The following is a 21,759-nucleotide window of genomic DNA, read 5'->3' on the forward strand; positions in this document are numbered from 1 at the left end:
TATAAGTATCAGCCATATAAAGAACTGATTTTGTATTTACCATAAATGACTGTTGGGGGCTGAGACATTATGTTAGCCAGCGCAGTGATTTCTTTTGTAAGTCTCATGTCAGAAAAACTCTTACAGAAACTAATTTCAGGATGACGTGGACTGTCTCTTTAAGAAGGAATGTTCAGAAATAGGTTTTCCTGTGTTGCTCTGACTTCTATCTCGTGAAAAGTCTGTCCATAGCGCCTAACGATCTCCTACTTTCACAGTTCTTGTTTACTGCTTCTAATTTATTATCCCTGTAAGCTTAGCACTTTTTACCATTTCAACAAAGAGAAGGTAAAGTTTAGTTAAACTAAAATTTCAAACGCTTAACCAGTATACTGTAAGAAATACGTACTACTTGGAAAATAGGCATCTATTATGAAAAGTTTGATTTTAATATTATAAGATTCTTATTCCCCAAATTCATCTAAAAATGAGAGATACTGGAATTAAGATAATGGATTTTGACATATTAAAAAAATATTTAGAAATAGTCATCTCAGAATTTTAATACTAAAACATTTAGGGCAGCAGTTTAGTACTGCTTTCAGCCCAGGATGTGATTTTGGAGCCCCGGGATCAAGTCCCACGTCGGGCTCCTGGTGCATGGAGCCTGCTTCTCCCTCTGCCTGTGTCTCTGCCTCTCTCTCTGTGTTCCTCATGAATAAATAAAATCTTTTTTAAAAAAAATTTAAACTTACAAGCTTCACTGTAATTTTCTTGACTAATAAGTCTGAAATTGAGAGTTTTAAGTTGAAGCAATAGGAGCTGCAGTGAATAATATAAAAACTGGTATTGACCATTTAGAAAAACATTTCTAAAAAATAACAGCTGCTTTGATTATATTGAGTGATTTACTTCAACTGTAATTTTATTCTTTTATGCCATTTTTATAGATTTTGTTTACAATACTCAAAGATGACAATGAGCTTTTGATAGGTTTGTGAATCTAAACCTTAACTTCTGTTTCATTTTTATTTTATGAGCATTTTATTAGTATTTCCAACTTAAGATTTCTTCTTCAACCCCTCAGTATCTCTTCAGAATCACACATTTCAACAAAGTTTAGTTAGATATATTTAATGTTGGGTCTATTTTCATTATTGCCTCCTAGGCAGTTTCCCTTTAGTCACCTGGCACTCTAGAAACTTTTCCCATGAAATACAGTCTGGTTTAAATGAGACAAATGAGTAGTAAAAAAGAGATTCTACTGTTAATTTAAGGTTTTGGTGATCCTAATACCTCATCTGCATGTGTTACATTTAGTGACCCCATTCTTCTGTAATAAATCACAACTATCTTGCAATATTCAATTATATTCTCCATTGCATCAACTGTGCTTAATCAACTTTGATTATATCGAAAACAAAATTACACCCGATTATTGCCATTATAATTCATATTTAATAATTCATATTTACCATCCTCTTTAAGGTGCTTCCAATTTATCCATTTTGTTGGTTTTTTACACATTTTATCCATTTGTGTCAATCTTAGTGCCTGGTCATTTTTCCTCATTAATTGTTGCTCAAATGCAATTCTGAATGCATCTGCCATTATGTAAGCTTCGTCTTTACTCTTCTGTAAAAGTCCCAACTAGTTTAGAAAGAAAGTTTGAGAGGTTTCAGAAGCAAAACGTTAACAATTCTTGCCTGAATGCGGAGTCAGACTAGCAAATGTAATCTCCCCACCCGGCATGGGTCTGGTGCTGTCTGACCTCTTTCATCTGCTTAAACTAATTAGTACTCGCTGATTCCCCTCCATCTACAGTAGCCACCCACTCTGAACTAGATTACCAGAACTTTCCCGTGTGGTGCCTGACCAGTCCTTGTTATCCATTTCTTGGACTTCACCACATTACCTAGCCAGGCCCCGTGCGTGTCCTGCCCCAAGAGGGCTGGGCATGTCAGTTCCGCCCTGGGCCATTCCAGACATCACTGAAAATAATTACAAGTATCACCTTTAGATACCTGCCATAACTGACCCGGACTGTGATCCATGTAGTCAATGCTTTTCTTAATGAATTGCTAATGTTTAATTGTTATTTTTCCTATATCTAAAGACTAAATCCCATACTTAAATAAAGGGAAAAATATTATTAAAATTATGTTCCATATGCTGTATTTATTATTATAACTAAAGATAATGGCAAAGGTTGTTTGTTTAAATGCCAAAGGTTGGTTGTTTAAAGGCATCTGCATGGAACTGCTAAACATTAAATGTCTGCTTCCTCTTTTCACAACAACCTAATAAGTAGTTATTAGTTTCTGTTTAACATGTGTCCATAGCTACACAGCTGGAAAATTCTAGAGCTAAGACTCAAAACCTAGGTTTGCGGTACTAAGGTTCCTTCCACTGTACCTTGCTGCTTTTCTAATAAACTTTATGTTCATCTCCCCATTTATCAGTGTTGTGGATCCTAGTGGCTTTAAGCATGAGTGTGATTTTTCTTCTAATAAAGTAATTTTTACATCTATTTATAGAGAAAAATATAAATTTAGGAAATATTAACTACAAACTTAGGCAAACAACTTCACGTTGCCACCTTATTGTACCAAGTGCTATTTGTATTTTGCAACCATGTGAATAAAATCCAGTTTATAAGTTAATTCTAGGACATAAAACTAAGTATAACATCCAAAGCTAATGCCTCCTAAAATGAAGCTAATTATTGCAGATATTTTCCTTTATTACTAGAGAAACAAAACCAAAGCTTTTAGTGTTTTGATAATACGATACCTCCTGTTTGAGTTTAAGAAGCATTTTCCGAGCAGATGCTGCCATTTGGGCACAGGCACAGGGACTCCCTCTGAGACCATGGCAGAGGCAGGATCCCAGCACAGCAAGCTGTAAATGCAAAAGTGTTACTCCTGTTATCAAGTGCCATACGGGGCCTGGCTGCACACAAACACCAGGATGCATGCACACATGCGCATTTCCATTCAAGCATCTAATTCAAAGAAACTGGAAAGAAAAATACAGCTAGAAGAAAGTGGAGACAAGGATTTCAGGAAGCAAGTGGAAAGTAACTACAAATGAAGAAAGAACATTATTACTTGCAATAAAACCTTAAAGGAATTGTGTCTTGCTGCTTTTCCTTCTCCAAAACCTTAAGTTGGCACCAGTTTTCTATAGTTCTGTGTCCCTGGCAGTATTGTGACCTGATGAAGTAATATTAACACCGGGTGTTAGTTCTTGGGACTGAGCGTGGTCCTGCTGCCTAGCACGTACTCCTACCAGCTCCCACCAGAGAGGCGTGGATGCTCAGAGATGATGAATGACTTAGAATATGTCAGGAGAATAATCATCCTTCCACTTGTGAAAAATACCTGTGATCATGTAATGTGAGACACGGCTACCACAGCTTCTGCTAAAACTATGAAAATAAGTAAGAGGGGCAGGAGGTGGCCCACACATCCTGTGTCCCAGAATATAATGCATGCGCAGGTATGGTGCCAGTAAGGCTGAAGAACGGCCCTGGGGAAACATGGGCCTCTTACCCTTAGTCTCAAATTGCTAAGTATAATGCTATTCTAGAACATGTAGCAGATGGTGATGGGGAAAAGGAAAGTAGAAAATTTCCCTCTTTTCAACTTTCATACAGGCTTACCTACCTCAAGACTTGAAACCTCGGTAAAACCACTTTTATCATGGCATATGTTTTCCTGAGCTACCATCTGCTGTTTGACCTCAAGCATGGCAAGGGCCTCCAAATACTGTTGATTTAAAACTAGGAAAGGCCAAAGAAGAGAGCGTTAGTTATGAAATTACAGCAACAACATACACTCACTTCTAAGCAGTGCATATACACAGACATTGCCTATTAAGACGGGCCCCATCAAAAAAATCTGATGGAGGGCAGCCCGGGTGGCTCAGCGGTTTAGTGCCGCCTTTGGCCTAGGGTGTGATCCTGGAGACCCGGGATCGAGTCCCATGTTGGGCTCCCTGCGTGGAGCCTGCTTCTCCCTCTGCCTGTGTCTCTCATGAATAAATAAATAAAAATCTTAAAAAAAAAAATCTGATGGAATAGTGGGTATCCAGGGAGATAACGTACATGAAACACTGGATTAAACATTACCATTTTTAACATTGAAGTATCTTCATTTTTGCAACTAAAGTCTGGTCTTCGTTTGCGCAAAGAAAATTTGTAGGATTTTCAAAGAGAAGAAAAAAATGCAAATTATTTGCCTTTGCTGGATAGGAAGACAACCAGATGCCGAGATCCCATACATCAACATCAGATGTACCAGTTACATAATTTTAGCTGACTTCACAAGAGGCTCTCAACCAAACATTTAGAACAAGAAGGGTACTGCTGTCTACTGAGCAGAAAATAACTTTACCCCCTCTTACTGCAGGATGAGTTGGTAGAGGGGGAGGGGATGTGGTCATGGGCACCTTCTGTCCTGAGCTCACCCAACACAGGAGAAGCCCCCCCATCTGCTCAGTCACTGCTGTTGAGAAGCACCATCTTCTGTGTGCAGTTCTCACCCATGGGCTCTGCCATAGTTCACTTACTGAACTACAGAAAGTGCCCATGACCTGATTTAGAACCTTGTCCCCTTCAAGCCACTACTTTAAAAGTTTCTGCTAAGAAGGAAGAATCAACATTTAAAATTTTATAAAAGGAAAAAAAATAAAAATAAAATTTTATAAAAGGGATCCCTGAGGGGCTTAGCAGTTTGGCGCCACCTTCAGCCCAGGGCGTGATCCTGGAGACCCGGGATCGAGTCCCACATCGGGCTCCCTGCATGGAGCCTGCTTCTCCCTCTGCCTGTGTCTCTGCCTCTCTCTGTGTCTCTCATAAATAAATAAATAAGATCTTTAAGAAAATAAAATTTTATAGAAAGTTGATGCCATCTTAATATTAAAAATACCTTAACTTTTCACATATGGTGGCTCATAACAAGGGATGTGTATATATACACATTTGTAAAAAATTTCAAGTTTTCAGAGTCATCTTAAAAATTTCTTAGTAATAAAGTCACAAGACATTTTTGAAAATACTGAATAATTATACAGTTACATACTTTTTCTACTAGTGTTCCAGTAAAACATACACCTACTCAGATTCCTCAAACATCAGGTGCTCTACCGTTTTACAATGAGTATAAAAACTAAAGGGTAAAGGGAGGATGGGGGGGAATAATAGATACAGGGTTTTGTTTTGGAGTGATGGAAATCTTTTGGAACTACATGGTTGCAAACGTTGTGAATGTTATGAATTACTTTTGAATGGTTTTGTTATTTGAATTTCACCTAAAAATTTTTCTTTTAATTACAAACACCCCAAATGATGCATTTCTTCTATTATCCTTACAGTGTATTACTTCAAAATAAGAGCACCTTGTCTATCATTATGTATGTTCTTAACAAGGGGCACTCTATTTAAAATTGATCTTTTATTTATTTTTTTTTTTAAAGATTTTACTTATTCATGAGAGAGACACACGAGAGAGAGAGAGGCAGAGACACAGGCAGAGGGAGAAGCAAGCTCCATGCAGGGAGCCTGATGTGGGACTTTATCCTGGGTCTTCAGGATCACATCCTGGGCTGCAGGCGCCAGGGGCTGCGCCACCAAGGCTGCCCTAAAACTGATCTTTTAACATACTATTTTAAACAATCATCAAAGTATCACTCTCCACTTACGTGCATTTTCTGACTTGAGCATTTTAATTTCTTCTGTTTTCATGTTCAAAGCTTCTTGGAGGACTGCATTTTCACAGTTTAGCCTGGAAAAAAGTACCCTCCAAATAACTAAAACATTAACATTTCATGGTTGAATGGCAATATTTTTATCCTATAATTAAAACACAAAAACCCGAATAAAAATTTTCCTACTTCAAAACAGTGTAGAACTTATGTGAGTCACAAAACAAAAACAATTTAAAGGAGTGTGGTAAGATTTTGAACACACTCTTAATTCTCCTATATATTTAGCTGAGAAAGAATCAGAGGTATCTCAAATTAAAAAATAAAAAATAAAATAATAAAAACAGGCGGGGGCAGGTCCCTAGCTGGCTCAGTTGGTAGAGCATAGGACTCTTTATCTCAGGGTTCCTCAGTTAAAGCTCCACAATGAGTGTGGAGCCTGCTTAAAATAAAATAAAAATAGGGGAGCCTGGGTGGCTCAGCAGGTTAAGCATCTGTGTGACTCCTGATTTTAGCTCAGGTCATGATCTCAGGGTTGTGAGATCAAGCTCCATGTCAGGGTCCATGCTGGGCATGGAGCCTGCTTAAGATTATCTCTCTCCCTCTCCCCCTTAATTAATTAAAAATAATCAGGGGCACCTGGGTGGTTCAGTTAAGCATCTGACTTGAGGTTATGATATCAGGGTCGTGAGATGGAGCTCTGCGTCAGGCTCTGTGCCTAATGCGGAGTCAGCTTGGAACACTTCCTCACCCTCTGCCCTTTTCCTCTGCTCGTTCTCTCTCTCAAATAAATCTTTAAAAAAAAAAAGTTACTAAGAAAATAGATCTTAAAAGTTCTCATCACGGGATCCCTGGGTGGCGCAGCGGTTTGGCGCCTGCCTTTGGCCCAGGGCGCGATCCTGGAGACCCGGGATCGAATCCCACGTCAGGCTCCCGGTGCATGGAGCCTGCTTCTCCCTCTGCCTATGTCTCTGCCCCTCTCTCTCTCTCTCTCTCTCTCTGTGACTATCATAAATAAATAAAAAAAAAAAAAAAAAAAGTTCTCATCACAAGAACTTTTTGTTCGCTATGTATAGTGACAAATGTTATCTAGACTGATCATTTTGCAAATATAAACAAATACTGAATTCATTATGTTGTATACCTGATACAAATATATCTCAATTATATCTGTTTTAAAATCAAGAAAGAAAAAAACAAAACAAGAAAGGAAAAGATATGTGGGGGAAAATATACTGAATAAAAATGGGGGGGGGGCAACTGGGTGGTTCAGTCGGTTAAGTGGCCAATTCTTGATGTTGGCTCAGGTCACGATCTTAGGGTCTCCGGGTCCTGACATAGAGCCCGGTATCTGCCTTCCTGCTGAGCAGAGTTTGCTTGAGATTCTCTCTCCCTCTGCCCCCCCATCCCAATAAATAAAATCTTTTTTAAAAAAAAATTGGGAGTTACTTACAAGAGTTCTAAATTGCCCAGTATTAGAGGCTTGATGTTTTTGTAATTGAAAACAACAGTCAGATTGGTCATTTTAAAACTTGATAGGTAAAAGTATCAGGATACTTTGTAGTGATGTTTGTGGGGCATGTTATATGCGCTGCTCATAACTAGCCTTAGATCTTTAAAACAGTGGTTGGTCATGAAATTAAAGCTTTTCAATTAAAAGTGAAATGTAGATCTAAGGCATTCATTTTCCATGAATTACTTAACCAATTGATAAAATGTGAAATAGGTTTCTCAAGCAAGGTCTGCAGCACCTTTGTTAGTACAAATTCTTTTTTTTTTTTTTTTTAGTACAAATTCTAAGACTGAAAATTAAAGACCGAGTGTCTTTAATTTTCAAACTGAATTCTAGTAGCTGTAAGGCTATGAGAAAATTCTTCAGGTGCTCACAAACATTTTACTAGATCCTCTTTAGCTATCTTATATATTATAGTTTTTAAATACCCACTTAGTCAAAAGTAAATAAATAGATAAAATTAAAAAAAAATCCTACTCAGTCAAATGCATTAACTTTTCTGTCTGGTTCACTCTCTCCTTGTGCAGACTTCATCATAAAGTATCTGTTGTCCTCTCTGCTTATTGGAGAATATACTAGAAGACAATTACTGACAAGTACAAATGTGTGTGTCTGAATCAAGATTTTTCTGGGTCTGTGCAGCCAAAACAAAATACGTAAACCAAGACAAAACTAGCAAATTGATAAAAATTAATATTTATGATACATTCTCTTGATGAGGCGCTTTTCATAGATTGCTGGTAGGCAAGTGGAGTGGTACAAGCCTCATAGAGAAGCATGTGATAACATCTCATAAATATACATATGAATTTACCTTTTGACCCAGCAATTCTGCTTCTAAGAATTTACCCTAAAAGTATGTCTCACAAAAGTATATATGTCAAGGCTGTTTATTGGAGCACTGTTTATAATTGCAAAATACTGGAAACAATCTAAGTGCCTATACATTGGAGAATGGTTGAGTACACATGGCCCACCCACACAGTGGGGTGGTTTCCCAGGATAAACTCTACTGTTAAGTAGAAAACACAGTGCAAAAGAGTATCTACAGCCAACCAACCATTCTTTGGTGTAAGAAAGAAGTTGTTAGAGAACAGACACATACGCACATTTCTGTTATCTACAGATGGTGAGAAAAGGAAGGATGGCAGGACATCGGGAATGCGGGGAGTAGGCATGCAGGGAGGAGGACATTCCTGAGTATACCTCTCAGAATACTTCTGACTTTTGGAAGCATGTCAGTGTTTTACAAAGTCAAAAATAAACAATATGAGTAAGTAAATCAAGAAGAATGGCAGAGAAAGGGCAGCCCCGGTGGCGCAGCGGTTTGGCGCCGCCTGCAGCCTGGAGTGTGATCCTGGAGACCGGGATCCAGTCCCACATCGGGCTCCCTGCATGGAGCCTGCTTCTCCCTCTCCCTCTCTCTCTCTGTCTCTATGAATAAATAAATAAAATCTTAAAAAAAAAAAAAAAAAAAAAAGAATGGTGGAGAAAAGCCCAGAACACAGATAGAAACAAATAAATGAACAGTGTAACCATACTGAAGAGAAAAAAGAAACCAAATAGGTCTTAATTTTTTTTTAAAGAGTTATTTATTTGAGAGAGAGAAAGTGCAAGCAAGTGGGGGTGGGAGGGTAGGGGCAGAATAAGACGGGGAGAGAAGCTCAAGCCAATGACTCCTTGCAGAGTGCAGAGCCTGACGTAGGGCTGGATCTCACCACCCTTTTTTTTTTTTTTTCAATCTCGCAACTCTTGAGATCATGACCGGAGCCAAAAACCAAGAGTCAGACCATCAACCAACAGTGCCTCCCATGTGCCCCCCACTTTTTTTTTTTTTTAAGGGAGAAAGTCTTAAGCAGACTCCACGTTGAGCATGGAGCTAGACACGGGGCTCGATCTCACAACCCTGAGATCGTGACCTGAGCCAAAACCAAGAGTCAGACCGTAACCCACTGCACCCTACCCAAGTGTCCCCCAAATTGGAAAATTTTAAGCAACAAGAGAAGTTATGATAGTAATGGCTTTTAACCAGCTGAATAATGCAAGAATTCATGAATCCATTTTGGTATAAATAAATGGGAGGAAAAAAAAGCCCTTTCTTGGAGTAAAATGCCAGCAAGTAAATGCAGAAGGACTAAGAGAATTAGCAAATTACCTTTTGGTAACTATCATAGTAATGACTGCTTCAGGCAGAAAAATCTGTGGATATAAAGACTAGTGGATGAAAATCTGATAAATCACAATCTCAGAGCATCTCCCCACAGATGCTGATTAATCACAAGGGGAATAAACAGTGACTTTATAGTGGAGAGTGAGGGTACACACCACACCTTAACCAAGTAGTCAAGATTCACAGGCTAGGAATGGGATAGATCAGCTTCACCGGCCTTCTGAGAACACAACATTGCTTCACTAATAATACTGCTCAAAATGCATGAACTGAATTAAATTCAGAAATATCAGAAATCTCCAATGTGGGATATGTAACCAGCCTGTCCTCAACTAATGGCGAGGACAAAGAAACACCGAATAACTACTTCAGATTTTTTTCTCCTGCCCCTCACTGTGGCCTCCCTCCCTCCTAATTGTTTCAGATTAAAGGGGACTCAAGTTTAGATGGGACAACCAAACGCAGTGCTTGGTTCTGGACTGCCTCCCAGAACACAGGAATGTTTTTTTTCTCTTTTGCTACAGGGGAATTTTTTTTTAAGATTTTATTTATTTATAATAAATCTTAATGCCAAGAGACACAGAGAGAGACAGAGACACAGGCAGAGGGAGAAGCAGGCTCTATTCAGGGAGCCTGACATGGGACTCGATCCTGGGTCTCCAGGATCATGCCCTGGGCTCAAGATGGCGCTAAACCACTGAGCCACCCGGGCTGCCCAGCTATAGGGGTATTTTAATAGGATAATTAGCGAATCTAAATAAGGGCTAGAGATTAAATAAGTATTGGATTAATATCTTAATTTTGATAATTTTAGTATGATCATAAAAGTTCCCTTTTGTAACACAAAGTAAATATTTAGAGTAATGAGGCCTTATATGCAACTTAGTCTTAAATGGCTCAGATATCTTTATATGTTTAACTACAAAGAAAGAGGGAATGATAAATGTGGTAAAGAGTTCTACTTTGAAGAATCTTGGAGAAAGATATACAGGAAATCTTTGTACTATTCTTGCAACTTTTCTGTACGTGTTCAGTTCTCTTGTATTAAAAGGTAGTAATGAATTAAAAATTAGGTGCTAAAGTTATTTATAATAACCCCCAGTTATCAAATTAATTTCTCAATTTATAATATGTGTATCTTATAATTTAAAATTACCTAATAAATTCACACTAATAAAAACTGCCCAAAAGATTTGTTCGTAAAATGCCAGCACTACAATAACTTGGAAAACATGGCTCTTAGACTGCTTCTTACTGAGAAGAACAGATACTACACTTTATCTTAGCCAAAAGGCCGAGAAGCTATTACAGTGCTTTTTATTTTTTTATTTTTATTTTTTTACAATGCTTTTTAAAATAAAGTTTATAAGGGGGGACACCTGGTGCCTAGTCTGTTAAGCACCTGCCTTGGGCTCAGGTGCTGCATCAGGCTCTCTGCTCGGCGGGGAGCCTGCTTCTTCCTCTGCCTGCTGCTCTACCTACTTGTACACACACATGCTCTTTCTCTCCCTAATAAATACATAAAACCTTTAAAAAATATATAATATACACAATAAATGCATAATTTATAGAGGTGCCTGGCTGGCTCAGTTGGTATGCATACAACTCTTGATTTCGGGGTTGTCAGTGCAAGCCTCATGGTGAGCATAAAGCCTACTTAAAAAATATATAGTTTAGGGACGCCTGAGTGGCTCGGCGGTTAAGTGCCTGCCTTCGGCCCAGGGCGTGATTCTAGGGTCCCGGGATTGAGTCCCACATCGGGCTCCCTGCATGGAGCCTGCTTCTCCCTCTGCCTGTGTCTCTGCCTCTCTTAAGTGTCTCTCTCTCTGAGACACATAAAATTAAAGAGACATATAAAATTAAAAAAAATATATATATATATATAGTTTATACTATATTTAAAAAAAATACTAACAAAAATACGAAACCGGTATAAGTGGAAAAGAAGACTTTCATAATATTCACAGCTCACAAAAGAACACCTAAACTGGGATCCCTGGGTGGCGCAGCGGTTTGGCGCCTGCCTTTGGCCCAGGGCGCGATCCTGGAGACCCGGGATCGAATCCCACATCGGGCTCCCGGTGCATGGAGCCTGCTTCTCCCTCTGCCTATGTCTCTGCCTCTCTCTCTCTCTCTCTCTGTGACTATCATAAATAAAATAAAAAAAAAAAAAAAAAAAAAAAGAACACCTAAACTATATTTGAATTCTACATACTTCATGGGGCGCCTGGCTGGCTCAGTCAGAAGAGTGATTCTTGACCTTGGGGTTAAGAGTTTGAGCCCCATGAGGGGAATAGAGATTACTCAAATAAACAAATATTAAAAATAATAAAAATATAAATTATACACACTTTAAAGATTTCCAAAGAAAAACTATAGAATAAGAATATACAAACCTGTCATATTTTTGGGTCCATGATTCCTCTATACTTTTAAATCTATTCTGATCAAATTCTATTTCCCACTGCAAGGCATTTACTTCCTATAGAAAGAAAATAGCACTTTTCATAAAAAATTACTACAAATCACTTTAGGACATTGTGAATAGCTGAAATAAATCACTTAACAGGAACAGGTTAAAGAGAAACTATTCAAAAAGAGTCTATGACATCTATAAACACCTATCTCACAGGCCACACATACAGCAGTCAAGAAAAGCTTGCTTCCTATAAGAAACTGCTCCAAATGTTACTGCGCAGAGCCTGGATTTCTCACGGCCGCCACCTGCAACCCATTTCAGACCCACAAGCAAAACACGCCTCGGAGTTTGAGGCCAGGACACTGCCATCAAGGGAAAGTACAAGAGGCAAAGGTACAAGCCCTTCCATGGGGATTCCTTACGACCATCTTCGTGATGATGTGATGGTCAGAAAGAGGCAGGCTCTGACAGGCAAGCAGAGAACGAAAAGAAGGAAAAAGAAGAAAAAGTGACGACCTGGCAAGCCTCCTACTGCCTTAGAATGAGGAAGTAAAAAATCTTAATTCTTGACCCTGTGTAACAACAGGTTTGGATTGGCTCCAAAAGGGAAGGGACTGTGTAAAACAGAAGCACAACCAACAGAGGGAATACACGAATAACATACCCTGTAGTGTGGTGACTTCTAAAGGAAATCCTATTTGAGACCTTAGTGGATAAGTCTACACTACACTAGAAGTGGCAAATACCTTCTCCAAGGATCTCTTTTGTTCCATAGTTTTTTGAAGCACCACTTGAGTGTGACTTGTGGCTTTGCCAAATATTGCCTAGGAAAAAATAAAAATCATTACCTGTATAAATTAAATTTCTCATTATTCCTTTTGCACAGTAAGGGTCACATTTTTATTTTAAGACCATAGAAAACACAGAATTTCCACAGAGACCACCTTTTATGGAAAATTTGATAGTTCCAGGGTCAGAAGATCTTGGTTTAAAAAAAAAAAAAAGAAGATCTTGGTTTGACTCTGATGAATAGGAGAATGAATGAATGAACGTTCCACACAAAGACTGGTGCATGAACAAATACAGCAGTGTTATTCATAAGAGCGCAAAAGAGGAAATAGTGTAGGTGCCCATCAAATGGTGAATGGATAAACAAGATGTGGTCTATCCATACAACGGAATATTGAACAATAAAAAAGAAGAAAACACTGACACATGCTACAGTATGCATGAGCCTCAAAAACATGTTAATTAAAGAAATCCAGACTTTTTTTTTTTTTTTAAAGAATCCAGACGCATATTAAAGCATTCCATTTGGGATCCCTGGGTGGCGCAGCGGTTTGGCGCCTGCCTTTGGCCCAGGGCGCGATCCTGGAGACCCGGGATCGAATCCCACGTCGGGCTCCCGGTGCATGGAGCCTGCTTCTCTCTCTGCCTGTGTCTCTGCCTCTCTCTCTCTCTGTGTGACTATCATAAATAAATAAAAATTTAAAAAAATAAAAATAAAAATAAAGCATTCCATTTATATGAAATAGAAAACACAAATCCGGGCAGCCCGGGTGGCTCAGCGGTTTAGTGCCACGTTCAGTCCGGGGCGTGATCCTGGAGACCCGGGATCAAGTCCCACGTCTGGCTCCCTGCTTGGAGCTGACTTCTCCCTCTGCCTGTGTCTCTGCCTCTCAATCTCTGTGTCTCTCATGAATAAATAAATAAAATCTTAAAAAAAAAAAAAAAAAAAGAAAACACAAATCCAAAAGACAGGAAGGAGATTAGTGTTTGTCTGGGGTCGGGGATGGGAATAGGGAATGACTGCTAATAGGTTAGAGATTCCTTTGGGGAAATATTGAAAATACTCTAAAATTAGATCATGGGGATCCCTGGGTGGCTCAGTGGTTTGGCCTGCCTTTGGCCCAGGGCCTGATCCTGGAGTCCCAGGATCGAGTCCCACATCAGGCTCCCTGCATGGAGCCTGCTTCTCCCTCTCCCTCTGCCTCTCTCTCTCTCCTTCTGTGTCTTTCATAAATAAATAAAATCTTTTAAAAAAATAAAATAAAAATAAAAATAAATAAAATAAAATAAGATCATGATGATAGTTATGCAACTCCAAGTTTAGCAAAAATATACTGAAAACAATTGAAATTCATGGCATATAAATTTCACCTCAATAGAAACTTTAGAATCTACACCTCAATAAAAAACAACTACATTAAGCACTGATGCTTTTATTGTTTTGTTTTGTTTTTTAATTTTAATTTATTTATGATAGTCACAGAGAGAGAGAGAGAGGCAGAGACACAGGCAGAGGGAGAAGCAGGCTCCATGCACCGGGAGCCCGATGTGGGACTCGATCCCGGGTCTCCAGGATCGCGCCCTGGGCCAAAGGCAGGCGCCAAACCGCTGCGCCACCCAGGGATCCCTTTATTGGTTTTTTTTAAAGATTTTATTTATTGGAGGGCAGGCCGGGTGGCTCAGCAATTTAGTGCCACCTTCAGCCCAGGGTGTGATCCTGGGGACCCAGGATCAAGTCCTGCGTCGGGCTCCCTGCATGGAGCCTGCTTATCTCTTTGCCTATGTATCTGCCTCTCTCTCTCTCTCTCCCACCCCCCCCCATGAATAAATAAATAAAATCTTAAAAAAAAAAAAAAAAAGATTTTATTTATTTGAGAACAGGAGCAAAGGGGGGTGTGGCAGAGGGAGAAGCTGACTCTGCTAAGCAGGGAGCCTGATGCAGGCCTGGATCCCAGGACCCTGGGATTGTGACCTGAGCAGAAGTAGACGCTAAGCAAACTGAACCACCCAGGTGCCCCGATGCTTTTGTTTTAAAACATAAAACCCTGTTACCTATGATTCGAATGTGTAAGTGACCAAATTTGAAAACAATTTCTTACCATGCTCTGAAGAATTTTCAGTGCTTCCTCTTTACCTTCAAGCTGTCTTTGCGATGCCTCAAGTTCAGTTTTTAAAATTTCTACCTCCTGAGGAGAGAAGTAAAAGTAGTCTACATATCTGTAAGATATGCAAGCCCAAAATGATCCATTTGGATAGTTTACATGTAAGCTCAACGTGCACTCTGACTCTAGGCACTCTGGCCTTACAAAAGAGGCTGGAAATTACTCCCAGCTTCCTAAGCAGCCCAGGCAGGCTTTAGACTGAGACTCACTGTCTGGCACCAGTTGTGACTGAAAGCCCAGATCATTTGCTTTTGCCCTTCTAGACCACACAGCTAATAATCTGAAAATAACCTTTAGAGCACCTAAAATAAGCTCATAATCATCCACAGAGCTACAATAGCTACTATCAGTTGGATTATGTCCTCCCTACCAAGTAAAAAGAAGTCCAAATCCTGACTCCTGGATTTGCAGACAGGGTCTTTGCAGACACAGCCAGATTACGGTTGGGTCACACCGGATTAGGGCAGGCCCCAATCCAATGACTGGTGTCCTGAGACAGAAAAATTTGGTCACAGACACACAAGGCGGCCACGTGACAAGAGAGGCAGAGACTGGAGTGATGCACCTGTAGGCCAAGGAATGCCAAGATCAGCAGGGCAAACACCGAGGCTTTGAGCTGTCAGAGGGCACATGGCCAACTGACACCCGGATTTCAGGTTCCTGGCTTCCAGAACAGAGAAAGGATACATCTCTGTAATTTAAGCTGCCTGTTTGTGGTGCTTTGCTACAGCAGCCCTAAGAAACAATTACAGTAGCTTACTGGCTTTCACTGGAAGAGTTACACATTAAGATGGGCTTCTCATTTCCCAGAAGACAGAGACCCCTGCACAGAAACTCCTACACCCGGCAAGCTGGACTATGGGTGCCTGGGATACCTGCTGGTCTCCTGACTTCAAAGAGGTTAAATTAAGTCCGTTTATTGCAAGCCACACACCCAGGGAAGAACGATAGAAGGAAGTGTGTAACCCTTTTCTCCAGGAGCAGATTAGAGAAGTGGTAAAAGATGAGGGGCGAAAGGCAAGCTGGAGGGCGTGCTTCCCTGAATGGCTCTCTTGAGAGATGAGAAGAATGAGAAATGGAGGAGGCCAGTTGAAAGTTAAGAGCTCGATATTGTGGCTCAAGAAATATCTGGAAAGCCACAACTGCCTTCCAGACAATTTTAGTATTACTTAAAGTATCAGTGGGCTTTGTTCACTGGAGAATTTTTTTTTTTTAAAGATGTCATTTAGGGCAGCCCCAGTGGCTCAGCAGTTTAGCACTGCCGTCAGCCCAGGGCGGGATCCTGGAGAACCAGGATCGAGTCCCACGTCAGGCTCCCTGCATGGAGCCTGCTTCTCTCTCTGCCTGTGTCTCTGCCTCTCTCTCTCTCTCATGAATAAATAAAATCTTAAAAAAAAAAAAGATTTTATTTATTTGACAGAGCACATGCGAGGGGAGGGGCAGAGGGAGAAGCAGATTCTCCACTGAGCAGGAAGCCTGATATGGGGCTCAATCCCAGGCCCCAGATCATGACCTGAGCCGAAGGCAGATGCTCAACCAACTGAGCCACCCAGGCACCCCCACATGAGAATTTTTATTTAGCCAAAGTACTTACCTCTAAAGTATCATGAAGACGTTGCTTTAATTCGGCGTTTGACAATTCTGAATTTGAATCTATTAGGGAAAAACAAACAAAACAAATTTTTTTTAACTAGTTGAACACAGGACATCTGTTTACAAAATATCAAATACGATTTTTTGTCAGGAGGGAAGAATTGGAATAAACCAAATACTGATTAAAAAAAATAGGTTAAAACACTGCACTAATGAAAAGACACAAACTTTTGAAGAAAAACACTCTTTAAAAAAGGACGCTAAGAAAACTGTTAATGAACTGGTTAATTACTACATGCAAAACAGTAATTAACGTTGGTGAGTGAAGTAAATTTTGGTGTTTGGCTTAAGTACAATCAATACAGTGATATGAATATCTAAGAAATAACCTGAATTTAGTTTCTTTCCAAGGAGAATGACTAGAAGTCTCCTGTAACTTCAATTATTCTCTCCTTAATGTGATCAATTGAGACATTACACTGAGCTTCCCAGGAGCTTCATTTTCATTGTGGTCTCACTGGCAATAGAAAAACATGAAAGTGATAAATTACAAGCAAGATTAAGAAGAAGTGAAAGGAAGAAAAGATTTTTTTAGAAAGAGTATGTTGAGGGACATTAAAAAGTTTCAAAACCGTTTTTTCTTTGCTGTTCTGAACTCTCCATATGATGGTATCAAGGCAAAAACTAAATCTTGTTTTTACTCTGATGACACAAGGTTCCAGAGGGACAGGTGACACTGGGTTGGCAGTGACCAGTTCCGCTGTCGTAACACATGTGGTAGGCAGAATAATGGCCCTAACCATGAGCACACCTTAATCCCCAGAACCTGTGAATACATGGCAAAAGGGACTTTGTCCGTGTGATTAAGCTAAGGACTAGGGGTTTATCCTGGATTAACCAGGTGACCCCACCGTTCTAACAAGAGTCCTTCTAAATGAAAGAGGCAGGAAAGTCAGCATCAGGGTGAAACAGCATGAGAAAGACTTGACCAGCCATGGCGGGCGTCGGAGATGGAGGAGGTTGGCCACAGACAAGGAGTGCATGCAGGCTCTAGCAGAAGCTGGAAAAGGCATGGGACTCTGGAGTCTCCAAAGGAACTCCAGGGGAGTTCCTCCAGGCGCAGTAAAACGTGTAAGATAATAAGTTATCTTATTATTATTTACAGTTGTGGTAATTGGGAAATTACCTATTAGCCATAAGAAACCAATAACAATATCCTTATGTAGGATGACACTAAGTTGAGATAAAAGACCCAACAAGACAGGAGCTCGTATCTCTACTGTTACATCTTGTTTATACCCCAGTGGTTTCCTCAGTTCTCATAAAGGCATCTTAGCATCATGTGCCGTTTTCAACATCTTGCTTGCAAAACTGAGCCCATCCTCTATGCATGATAAGGAACTACAAGAAAAACAAGTAAATAATCCCATCATAATTTCAAGGATTTTGAAAGGTGGAGAAGATCCTCATGAACAACATGGTTTTTTTTTGTGAATCTGAAAAACATGTTTCTTAAATTATTCTCATGTTGTTCTAATTTGTGCTTGTTCCCCTTTGATGAGGGAACTTTTACAACATGGATTATAAAAGATTCAGCCAGACAAGAGCTGTGCCACCAAAAAAAAAAAAAAAAAAAAAAAGGGCTGTGCCACCAAGGAGGCATGGAGTCACCCCGGGTTCCCAACCATTTTGGAGTTGTAACATTCTCTCACAATGATTCTGAATTTTATTCTTTCCTTAATATATAGCATAATTTTATATTTGGTTATGATAATCTTTTGAGGGCATCTAGCTGGCCCACTCAGTGGAATGTATGGCTCTCGATCTCAGGGTTACATTACCCCCATTGGGTGTAGAGATGACATTTGAACAAGATTAATCTTTAGGTGGAGGATTTCATGACATTCCTAAAAAAAACCCCAGAGGTACACATTTGCCTGGAGCACACCTTTCCCAGATAAGTATCAGGTTTGGACATCAGTTCATTCTGGGGCTCAGAAGCCACCTCTTTAGAGGTACGCCTGGCCCTTGCCTGAAATAGCATGCTCCCACCCCTCCAAATACTCCATGTCCCAGCACTTAGGACTGCCTGCTGTTACACAGCTGTTGACTGGTAGATTAATTTTTTCTCTCCTCCACTAGAATGTCAATTTCATGACACGGAGACTCTGTGGTTCATTCATGTACCCAGAGCCTCCACAGCCTCTGGCATCTAACAGGTACCCAATAACTATATGAATTAAAAAAAAAAAAAAAAAAAAAAGGCTGAGGCATACCGCTGAGTCATACACACACCAAGAGCAAGGTAGGTAATTGCTGGTATCACCAACATCTGTGTTAATATATGGAGTAATCACTATACTTCAGCATTTGTACAACACTTGGAAATAGAAGCACGGGCTACTTTTGTGTTGTCACCAATCCCGAGAGGTGAATAGAGATGAATTTCCAAACTCCACTGCAGTCACCTTTACCTTGTGCTGGAAGGGTGGAAGGACAGGGGATTCATAGGACAGGAGGGTCAAGGAGAGGGCACGAGGCATTCTTACCACTGCTACTCTGGCGTCCATAGTAGGAAGGCCCGGATTCTTTAGGGCAAGTATCCTGCAAGCTCTTATGCCTGGAAGACTGAAAACTGGCCCTTCTTTCTTCCCCCTTTCCTGGAAGCGGGAGAGGGCTAAAGTTCTTTCCATCAGATCTTTTGCTAGGTGTCGACAATTGGGAAACTTGCGCTTGGAAAACCGCACCAGGCCTCCTCCCGAGGCCATACCCTAAATCGCCATCCGCCAGGTCGTCCTCAGTTTCCCAGGGCTGCACCTCCGCCTCGCTCGGCGGCCTCGCCAGCCTGCTCATCGGCCAGATGCCTTAGTCACATAAGGCAGAACAGGTCACCTGCGGTTCAGAAGAGCACTTGTTTAGAACCATCAGTATGACAGGCTGGCCCTGGGGAGGGTGGGGAGGGTGTGCCAACTAGGCGGGCAGGCCTGTCCGCTTCAGGGTCTCTAACAGGTGAGGGCCTTGCAGGGAGGAAGAGACCCAGCCCTCCGATTTCAGAGGCTGCAGGGCACTGCAAGGAGGCAGGGAAGGCCTTGACTGAACCGCCGCTGATCAGGGAAAAGCGGCTCAGCCTTGGCCCAGGAAAGAGGAGGGCCGTGGTCTTGACAAGCCTGACGGCGGGAGGAAACTCAGGGCGGCCCCAGAAACCGGACATGCAGCCACTATGGAGCCCAGCCAGCCATGGTTCCCTCATGGCCCTTGTGCAGGTTGGGGGCGTGTGGCTCTCAGAGCCTCTCCTCCGGCTCTGCCCTGCTCATCCTGCTTCCGTGGGGGGTGGGGGGGCTCAGCAGTGGAGCGTCCGCCTTCAGCTCAGGCCGTGACCCCAGGGTCCTGGGATCGAGTCCCATGTCGGGCTCCCCGCAGGGGGCCTGCTTCTCCCTCCTGCCTGGGTCTCTGTGTCTCATGAATACATAAAATCTTTAAAAAACAGGGGGATCCCTGGGTGGCTCAGCGGTTTGGCGCCTGCCTTTGGCCCAGGGCGTGATCCTGGAGTCCCGGGATCAAGTCCCACGTCGGGCTCCCGACAGGGAGCCTGCTTCTCCCTCCTCCTGTGTCTCTGCTTCTCTCTCTCTCTCTATATATATATGTCTATCATAAATAAATAAATAAATAAATAAATCTTAAAAAAAAAATCTTAAAAAAAAAAAACCCTTCCATATTTTTCCAAATCAGGCCACTAAAAGGGGGAAAGGTAGTGGGAAAGTGGGAGCTGAGTAAAATAGGAGTGGGTTCTAACCGGCCTATGATGCCTCCCCAAAGGTAGGGCAACCTGAAACTTCTCCCATGCTGGCGCCCAGGCCTGTCCAGTGGGCCAGCGTAGAAAGTAGGCTCTGTAAGAATAGAGAATTTTGTCTGTTTGCATCATCACTGCATTCCCAGTGCCGAAAACAGGATCTAAGACATCACTGGTGCTCAGAAATACTTCGTAAATAAGTGAGTGAAGGAAGGAATAAACAAATTGAAATCCTCGCCTACGGGGCAGAAAAACAGTCACCCCAGCAAGACTCCACTCTGAACACCGTGTGGCTAACTGCCTCCTCTCTTCCCAGAGGAAAACATTCCAGATCAAAATGCCATACAAGGGATCCCTGGGTGGCGCAGCGGTTTAGCGCCTGCCTTTGGCCCAGGGCGCGATCCTGGAGATCCAGGATCGAGTCCCACGTCGGGCTACCAGTGCATGGAGCCTGCTTCTCCCTCTGCCTATGTCTCTGCCTCTCTCTCTCTCTCTGTGACTATCATAAAAAAAAAAAAAAAAAAAAAAAAAATGCCATACAGTACACTGAGCCCTCCCTGTGTGCAGATCCCCGGCCCCTGCAGGCACCTGCCTGGTAGCTGGAGAGCATCTTAATGCTCAGCCTTGTTCCTCTCGTACCGACTATAGTTGAGAAGAACTTTCACCACCAGCCCTTTCAAAATAGCTGTTTTGATGTAGTTGTTTAGAAACATCTCATCCTTTTCTCAAGACTCAGAAAAAAAAAAAAATCTCTTCTAAATACCCTGCTGTTTAAATAATTGTTCACCAGGACTTTCAAAAATAATTAAGTCTTAGTCTTGCATTTTTTAGTGAGATGTTTCTTTTAATCTTCCACTATTATAACCACACAAAGATGCCAGGTAAATTTGATCATGTTTGAAGGGATTTCTGTTGTTTTTAGGATTAAAGTACCATATATTTCCTTTTTTTTTTTTAAAGATTTTATTTACTTGAGAGAAAGAGAGACAGCATGAGCAGGGGGAGGCGCAGAGGGAGAAGCAGGAGCCCCACTGAGCAAGGAGCCTGACGTGGGGCTCGATCCCAGGACCCCGGGATCATGACCTGAGCCGAAAGCAGATGCCTAACCAGCTGAGCCACCAGGCACCTCAGTACCATATATTTTCAATATTTGAAAGCAAAGACCCTTAAAGATTTGAAAAGATAACATCATAAAAGAAGGTACATGGATGGAAAGATGCTCAGTGTCATTAGCTGTCAGGGAATTGTACATTTAAACTACAGTGAGATTCTGGTGCATACCACTGTCAACTCTAAGTGCTGCTGCGGATGTGGGTACACAGAACTGGCAGAGGTGTAAGACGGTATGACTACTGTGGGAAAGTGTGACAGTTTCTTTGAAACAGGTGATCCAGCAATTGCAGTTCTGATATTTACCCAACAGAAATGGAAACATGTTCACACAAGGATGTATGCACAACTGGTCACAGCATTCCTCAAATTGGAAACAAACCCGAATGTCCATCAACAGAAAAACTGTATGATGAGTCCATACAATATAATATCTTCAGCAATAAATAACGAATGCCTAACGTATGTAACAATGTAAATGAATCTTAGAGTCATTATACAAACAGGAAGCACATGCCATGCAAAATC

The 21,759-nt window shown here is 41.2% G+C and overlaps 2 protein-coding genes and 1 non-coding gene across 11 annotated transcripts in view; 1 reads left to right on the forward strand and 2 right to left on the reverse strand.

Annotated features, from left to right (window-relative positions):
• CDK7 (cyclin dependent kinase 7) overlaps positions 1 to 21,759 on the forward strand; it is a 64,062-nt gene that overhangs the window by 40,285 nt on the left and 2,018 nt on the right. For 2 of the 4 annotated variants that reach the window (XM_072826713.1, XM_072826717.1), the window contains one exon: positions 12,001 to 14,435. The exons of 1 other annotated variant lie outside the window; for it this stretch is intronic. In XM_072826713.1, coding sequence (XP_072682814.1) covers positions 12,001 to 12,299 — 299 coding nt within the window. In that variant the 3' untranslated portion in view covers positions 12,300 to 14,435. Of the gene's footprint in view, positions 1 to 7,725; positions 11,238 to 12,000; positions 14,436 to 21,759 lie in introns of those variants that run through there. One more of the 4 variants, XM_072826714.1, reaches the window with a different exon arrangement.
• The window catches only part of CCDC125 (coiled-coil domain containing 125), a 35,475-nt gene that overhangs the window by 8,831 nt on the left and 4,885 nt on the right, over positions 1 to 21,759 (reverse strand). For 4 of the 6 annotated variants that reach the window (XM_072826711.1, XM_072826709.1, XM_072826710.1 and 1 more), the window contains exons 2-10: positions 18,881 to 19,223; positions 16,333 to 16,391; positions 14,676 to 14,762; positions 12,534 to 12,611; positions 11,765 to 11,850; positions 5,683 to 5,765; positions 3,648 to 3,763; positions 2,773 to 2,880; positions 1,455 to 1,629 (exon numbers count right to left, since the gene is read on the reverse strand). In XM_072826711.1, coding sequence (XP_072682812.1) covers positions 1,455 to 1,629; positions 2,773 to 2,880; positions 3,648 to 3,763; positions 5,683 to 5,765; positions 11,765 to 11,850; positions 12,534 to 12,611; positions 14,676 to 14,762; positions 16,333 to 16,391; positions 18,881 to 19,184 — 1,096 coding nt within the window. In that variant the 5' untranslated portion in view covers positions 19,185 to 19,223. Of the gene's footprint in view, positions 1 to 1,454; positions 1,630 to 2,772; positions 2,881 to 3,647; positions 3,764 to 5,682; positions 5,766 to 11,764; positions 11,851 to 12,533; positions 12,612 to 14,675; positions 14,763 to 16,332; positions 16,392 to 18,880; positions 19,224 to 20,124; positions 20,219 to 21,759 lie in introns of all 6 variants that reach the window. The other 2 variants (XM_072826708.1, XM_072826712.1) reach the window with 2 other exon arrangements.
• On the reverse strand, positions 10,478 to 10,674 carry LOC140634534 (U2 spliceosomal RNA). The gene has a single exon (XR_012031974.1). It is a non-coding gene; the product is annotated as a U2 spliceosomal RNA (small nuclear RNA).

This window comes from Canis lupus, chromosome 5 (genome assembly GCF_048164855.1).
Source record: "Canis lupus baileyi chromosome 5, mCanLup2.hap1, whole genome shotgun sequence".
NCBI classification, from domain to species: Eukaryota; Metazoa; Chordata; class Mammalia; order Carnivora; family Canidae; genus Canis; species Canis lupus.